Genomic DNA, 7,296 nt, shown 5'->3' on the forward strand with positions numbered 1-7,296 from the left:
TCACGTCCCCTCTTCTGAGTACACTTCCCTGTTAGGATTCTTAGCCCAATTCCTTAAAAAAAAAAAAAAAAAAAAAAAAAAAAAAAAAAAAAACCTAAATGGGAAGACTTAAATGGGAAGAGATGATCTTCCAGATGTAAAAGTTTCCTTTAAATTGATGCGACTGTAGCTCAGTCCTCTGGTCTCTAGAGGGCAGTCTATGAATGTTTGTTCCCGGAGCACAAAGTGAATGTCAAATTTTCAATCTCTAGTAAATGGTTAAGAGAAATAGCAATTTTTTTCTATTAGTGTCCTTTACTTTTTATATACAAGACTATAATGTTTATATTTTTGTTAAACCGCCATTTTTCTTGTTTAAGTAGACGCTTTTTTAAAAAATCCATTAGGTAAACTTTTAGAAATGTTTTTTAAAGGCTGCGTATGCTGGTGCATGCTTTTAAGTGCGGTACTCGAGGCAGAGGCAGGCAAATCTACGAGTTCCGGATCAGCATGGTCTACAAGCTAGATTCAGACCAGCCAGAGCTACATAGTGAGACCTTGTCTCAAATAAAACATGGTTTTTCGGTGTTGCTGTTTTCACACTTGAGAAATCCACTCTGGGAATCTTTGAGCCACTATTTTGGGCATCATTTCTGCCGTTATTCCTGGCCTTGCTTTCCCTAGGACTCAACGTTGCAACACGAACCACCGAGGCGCGGGACATATTCTCAGAACCCTGGGTCTTCCCCGAGAATGTGGTCCCCATCCTCGTGGCCACCTTTGAAGCCCTGATGCAGAGCATCAGTGGGGCCTCACGATTCCCTACGGAGCTGCGGTCGGCTCTGGTCACCACTGTGTGTCCCCCGGTCCTCGGGAGGCAGAGGCCTGTACCATCCAGGACCCGGCGACGCCCCGCCCCCCGCTTCGCAACCCCGCGACCCGGCGACCCGGCGACCTGGCGACAGCTGCCAGTCCTCGTCAGGAGCAGCGGCAAAGCACGGGGCCAATGGCTGCGGAGCGGGCGAGGGGCGTGAGGACGCCTGCACAAACCGCACACGTCACGGCTGAGCCCCGCCCCGCCCCGCCCCTCCGCACTGGGCCGCTCTAGCCCCGCACGGGGCGGTTGAAATTGTTCCGCTGCGGACATCCAGCCGGGTAAGGGGACTGCGACCGGGAGAGAAAGGAGGGAGGGCAACGGTGGGACCAAGGCGGCCAGTACCGCCAAATCTTGGAGTAACTTGGAGCAAACTCCAAATCTTAGCAGTAGCAAAAGAACCAGTGTCTCCTTTTATGATGTCGGTGTGCTCCTGGGGTCGCAGGCTGGTGTTCTGTCCGAATTCTGGACAGACACACCCTCCTACCTAAAGTGTCCCAGAGAGTAAGGAGGACTCTTGCACCACGGAGTAGCATTTCGGTATTTAGCAGGCCGCTCCTCCCACACCTGGAACGGGGCTGGTAAAAGCAGGTTGCTGAAATTAAGAGTAGATGGCAGGAAGAGTAGGGAATCCCAGGCGTAAAGAGGAGAAAAATTAGCTTTTTTCATTTTCCTTCGCCATCTGTAAGAGTCCCATCCCTAGCATCTCAGCCAGCGGCTTCTTACTCCTCTCCACCTTTACGGTCCTGGGTCAGAGAGGCACTAGGTTGTGAGGAAGACACTGCAGCAGGACAGAGAGCAGAAAAATTAACTTCCTTCTCTAGCCCATCCCCTGACACCCTGGCCATTGACTCTGCTCAGTTTGCTGAGATCACTAGAATGCCATAGACTACGAGGTCAGGGTGGAGACTCTGAATTGAGGTTCAGTTCTCAGATGGGGTATTTATTTTAGAAGGGTGGAGAGAGAAAAGAGGAAAGGCCTGAGTGAATGTTATTACTTGTTTACTCTTCGTATCAGTTCCTCTGGGTAGAGATGAGGATACAAGTTCAGAGGGGCCCGCTGCGTTGCCATGGGAGCTGGCTAATGACAAGGCCTGGTTTTGCAAACTCCAGGCAGTTTCCTTCCAGGATTCTGGCTCCTTCACCCCATTAGGCTGCCGCCACCTCTTGTCTGTTTTCATCAATCTCAATTTAGAAGTAATTATAAAGTAGGGGCTGGGGATATGGCTCAGCGGTAGAGTTATAACATTCTCAAGACCTTAGGTTCAATACACAGCATCAAAAAAAAAAAAAAAAAGGCAAACCTCGAATCTGTCGCTCTGCCTGGGGCATTGTTCTTTCTAGAAGCCTCTGTGCCTTTCCATCCCCACTCCACCCCCATTCCTTTCTGCACAGTGCGTCTCTGAAGTGCTCCGAGTGTACTCTTAAGAACACACTAGAACCACGCATTCTCAGGTCTCCCAAACATGGGGTTTTCTTGGTTTGAAACCTAGAATCTATCTTCTTGTTCTAGGTCTTGCCACAATGCTGCTGCGGCTATACAGATCCGTGGTTGTGGGGCTTCCATGGGCCATCAGGTAGGCTATCCCAAGCCAGTACTTATCTCCTAGCCTATCTCATAATTATCTTATCTGGTAGATATTTATCTTATCTGACATATAATATAGTACGGTGATGGAGGAAAGGGAAAGTCATATTTCACTGGTCCTACCCATCCGGAAGAAACCAAATTCCAACTGCAAACCAGTGACTAATGAGGGAGAGGTGACTGACCACACTACTTCACTGGTGCTTTCACGGGACGTTCTGTGCTACTAATATCTCTGTCTTCCAGAGTCAAGTCAACCCCCTTGAGGATCTGCGTTCGAGCATGCTCCACAAATGATTCACTTAAGCCCCAGCATCCCAGCCTTACCTTTTCCGATGATAACTCAAGGACTCGGGGATGGAAAGTCATGGGGACCCTGCTAGGCCTTGGTGCGGTGCTGGCCTATCATGAGCATCGGTGTAGGGTAAGTGGGAAAAGAGCTTCCATGTCGGAACAAAGGGATCTTATGGGCTCTGTCTTCGTGTACTGTAGAAATACGACCTGCTCCCTTGATTTCCCAGACTGACTGTGGACGGGGTCAGAATGACCTAAAGTGATTTAATGTTTTGTTCCTTTCGATTTCTCCCTCCCCAACCCTCAGGCTTCTCAGGAGTCACCACGGATGTACTCTAAAGAGGATGTACGTTCTCACAACAGCCCTAAAACTGGAGTCTGGGTAACTCTAGGCTCTGAGGTCTTCGATGTCACACAATTTGTGGACCTGCATCCAGGAGGACCATCGAAACTGATGCTAGCAGCTGGAGGTCCCCTAGAACCCTTCTGGGCCCTCTATGCTGTGCACAACCAGCCTCATGTACGTGAGTTACTGGCTGAGTATAAGATTGGGGAACTGAACCCCGAAGATAGCATGTCCCCCTCCTTGGAAGCCTCTGACCCTTACGCTGATGATCCTATTCGTCATCCAGCCCTGAGGATTAATAGCCAGCGCCCCTTTAATGCAGAGCCTCCTCCTGAACTGCTAACAGAAAGCTACATCACACCAAACCCTATTTTCTTCACCCGTAACCATCTGCCTGTACCTAACCTGGACCCACACACCTATCGCTTGCATGTAGTAGGGGCACCTGGAGGTCAGTCGCTGTCTCTGTCCTTGGATGATTTGCGTAAGTTTCCCAAACACGAGGTCACTGTCACTCTGCAGTGTGCCGGTAACCGGCGCGCTGAAATGAGTAAGGTCAAGGAAGTGAAAGGTCTGGAGTGGAGAACGGGGGCCATCAGCACTGCATGCTGGGCTGGGGCCCGGCTCTGTGATGTGTTAGCCCAGGCTGGTCACCGACTCTGTGAAACTGAGGCCCATGTCTGTTTTGAAGGACTGGATTCAGACCCCACTGGAACTGCCTACGGAGCCTCTATCCCTCTAGCTCGGGCCATGGATCCTGAAGCTGAGGTCCTCCTGGCTTATGAAATGAATGGTCAGCCTCTACCTCGTGACCATGGCTTCCCTGTACGGGTGGTGGTTCCTGGTGTAGTAGGTGCCCGCCATGTCAAATGGCTGGGCAGAGTGAGTGTGGAGTCAGAGGAAAGTTATAGTCACTGGCAGAGGCGGGATTACAAAGGCTTTTCTCCATCTGTGGACTGGGACACGGTAAACTTTGACCTAGCTCCATCAATTCAGGAACTACCTATCCAATCAGCCATCACACAACCTCAAGATGGGGCCACTGTAGAGTCAGGAGAGGTGACTATCAAGGGCTATGCATGGAGTGGCGGTGGCAGGGCTGTGGTTCGAGTGGATGTGTCTGTGGATGGGGGACTAACCTGGCAGGAAGCTGAGCTAGAGGGAGAGGAACAGCATCCCAGGAAAGCCTGGGCTTGGCGAATATGGCAGTTGAAAGCTCACGTGCCAGCTGAGCAAAAGGAATTGAACATCATTTGCAAAGCTGTAGATGACAGTTACAATGTGCAGCCAGACACTGTAGCCCCAATCTGGAACCTTCGGGGCGTACTCAGCAATGCCTGGCACCGTGTCCATGTTCAGGTGGTCCCATGAAAGCATGGAATGGCACCATTTGTACCCAGAGAACCACCTAGACCTCTCTACCAACCCAGCCTTAATCCTCATTGCCGTAGATAAACATTTCCTTCTGCTTGATTTGTAACCTTGTACATACTGTGTCTTAAGTTGTACCTCGGCACATACATCTCTTCTGGCCCCTGACCCTGGGCTTGGAGAGAGGCTGGGGGTGAGAGAGCAGCTCGGAAGACACTGCTTTCTTACCCTACAGTCACCTCTACTTCTGATGCCTCCCATCCAAGCCTTATTTTGCATTGCTTAGATTTTTCATATGTGTGTGTGGTATGTGAAATTTGTAAAAACTGTACATTTTTCTTTCTTTCTTTCTTTTTTTGTTTTTGTTTTTTGTTTTTTGTTTTTTTTGTTTTTGTTTTTCTGAGACAGGATTTCTCTGTATAGCCCTGGCTATCCTGGAACTCACTTTGTAGACCAGGCTGTCCTCGAACTCAGAAATTCGCCTGCCTCTGCCTCCTGGGTGCTAGGATTAAAGGTGTGTGCCACCACGCCCGGCTACATTTTTCTTTTTCTTCTTCATCTTCTTCTTCTTCTTCTTTTTTTTTTTTCCTTCAAGACAGGGTTTCTCTGTGTAGCCCTGGCTGTGGATGTCCTGGAACTCAATCTGTAGACCAGGCTGGCCTCGAACTCAGAGATTTGCCTGCCTCTGCCTCCAGAATGCTGGGATTAAAGGCATGTGCCACCATTGTCCAGCTACATAACTATTTTCAGTTGCCTCTGGGATGCAAGGGGATTTCCCTCTTAGAGTGCTACTTTTAAAACTATTCCAATAAAGTGTCTGTTTAAGATTATGACTGGAAACTCTTGGGCCTGGACAGTGAACATGTTGCAAGAGGGAGGTATGATACTAACCCCAAAGCTATCAGGAAGGAGGTGTAGTGTCTCGACAAATCAAGGAATGTGTCTCCCTTCTCAGGTCGGCTGTCATCTTCAGCACCACCTAAATAACTGACCTAGAGATACCTATGAACAGAAATAATTAAAAAAAAAAAAGTTTGCTGCCCTCAAACCGTTTCCCCAATTCCTGCTCTCTAGGCAGAATTGATAATGAATGCAAAAAGCAATGAAATCAATATTATCTTAGGGAGGGCAGGGGCAAACCTTGGCACCAGGGGCAGACGTGGGGAGGTGCGTGGGGCGACCAGTGTGCACCTAGTTTGCAAATTAGATGCAGATGAAGGATAGTAGTGTGCACCTAGTTTGCAAATTAGATGCAGATGAAGGATAGATTTGACTTAACCTCTGCACGACAAGGCCTTTTGGACTTAAATCTTTCGGCGCTCGGCTATTCTCCCCTAGCTCCTCTCCCGTTTTTTTGTTTTTTTTTCCCTCAGCAGTCTCCCCGGCTTGGGGGCGCTCGGTGTTTGGCCCAGTCGCCTGTCGCGAAAGAGTGGGACCGGAAGTTACTCGGGAGGGGGGGAGATGGCCGTGATGGGGGGGGCTCGGTGGGGGGGCCGGTCCCTCCTCAGGTGAAACCCCTGATGGAGATGGAGCCGCCACCGCCGAGCACCGGGATCCAGGCATCGGTCTGGCTGCCGCCGCCTCAGTGACCCATCCCCCCCGCGGTAGGCCACCTGGCCAGAGTGGGGGACTCCCCACCCCTCTTTTCCCACCCGACACGGTCCTTCTCCCTCAACCCCCAACAGCCTGCGCGCGCGCGGAGACGCCTCAGGTGAGTGAGGGGCGGAGCCCACGCGAGGCAGGGGCGGGGCTTGGCCTTCGGGGCGGGGCTTTGGTTTGGACTAGAAGTGGGGAGTCGCAGCCTTGGGGGTGGGGAGGAGAGCTGGGTCTGAGGGACAGGAGCTTGTCTGCAGCACCTTGGCCAGAGACCTCAGAATTGGAGATTGGTAGGAAGATAGTTCCAGAGAAGGCTGGAGACAGGAACTGACATGTAGGAGGCTCCTGTGTGGGTAATAGCCAAGACAACAGAACAACAAAAACAAAGCGACAGCATCAGAAAAAGCAAGGGGCCTAGGAGCTTCATTGGGAATACTGAAGAAAAAGACCCAGGCCTACCTGCGACTATCTCCAAGAGGCCGTGAAAGGGCGGGGGAAACAGCAGGATGGAGAGTTATCTGTCTACTGTTTAAGTGAGAAGCCTAGTGAACTTGGGAAGCAGGGCCGTGGAGGAAAAGATCCACTACTCAAGAGCCCTAGAGAGAAACCACAGGAGGCGCCCTCTTGTAAACCTCTAGATGGGAGCCATACACACTTGGGAAACAAAATGCCTCTTTCTGAGTATTAAAGCCATCCTCAGTGTGCCTCCTCATACAGACTCATATGATGTTTTCACCCTTTATCTGCTACAGTTGTATTGTTTGGTTTCCTGGCTTGTTAGGTTGGTTGGTTGGTGAATGTGCAAGCGTGTGTGTGTGTGTGTGTGTGTGTGTGTGTGCGCGCGCACGTGCGTGTGTGTGCGTGTGTGTGTGTGTGTGTGTGTGTGTGTAACAGCTGTATGCTGCATGCCAGGATGACAACAACTTTGGAGTTAGTTCTCTCTATCTTTATGTGGATTCCAGGGATTGAGCTGATGTCACCAGGTTTCAAGGCAAGCAAACCAGCAAACCATGGTTGGGTTTTTAAAACAGAGTCTCATGTGATCCAGGCTGGCCCTGAACTCTGAAGCTCATGATGACCTCTAGCTCCTGAGTTTGTGGTTCTCCTATTTTAACCTTCTAAGTGCTGGGATTGCACTCGTGTCTAGCTGAGTTTTCTTTCCATTTCTCTGTGGGTTTTTGTTTATTTGAAACAGTCTTACTGTATAGTCCTCATTGGCCTGAAACTCATTCAGTAGACCAGGCTGGC

The 7,296-nt window shown here is 50.2% G+C and overlaps 1 protein-coding gene across 1 annotated transcript; it reads left to right on the top strand.

Moving 5' to 3' along the window:
- Window positions 1-1,056: 1,056 nt before the first annotated feature.
- Window positions 1,057-4,811, top strand: Suox (sulfite oxidase). Its single transcript, XM_021205375.2, has 4 exons — window positions 1,057-1,134; window positions 2,367-2,430; window positions 2,688-2,865; window positions 3,043-4,811. Exons 2-4 carry the CDS (start codon window positions 2,378-2,380, stop codon window positions 4,450-4,452), a joined length of 1,641 nt encoding a protein of 546 aa, XP_021061034.1. The 5' UTR covers window positions 1,057-1,134; window positions 2,367-2,377; the 3' UTR covers window positions 4,453-4,811.
- The last annotated feature ends 2,485 nt before the right edge of the window (window positions 4,812-7,296 follow it).

This window comes from Mus pahari, chromosome 9, assembly GCF_900095145.1.
Source record: "Mus pahari chromosome 9, PAHARI_EIJ_v1.1, whole genome shotgun sequence".
Classification (NCBI taxonomy): domain Eukaryota; kingdom Metazoa; phylum Chordata; class Mammalia; order Rodentia; family Muridae; genus Mus; species Mus pahari.

Excerpts from the sequence above, each read along its gene's own strand:
- Suox (XM_021205375.2), top strand. The coding sequence starts at position 2,378 with ATGCTGCTGCGGCTATACAGATCCGTGGTTGTGGGGCTTCCATGGGCC. Across the intron at positions 2,431-2,687 it reads GGGCTTCCATGGGCCATCAG|AGTCAAGTCAACCCCCTTGA; the intron begins GTAGGCTATCCC and ends TCTGTCTTCCAG. Across the intron at positions 2,866-3,042 it reads ATCATGAGCATCGGTGTAGG|GCTTCTCAGGAGTCACCACG; the intron begins GTAAGTGGGAAA and ends CCCAACCCTCAG.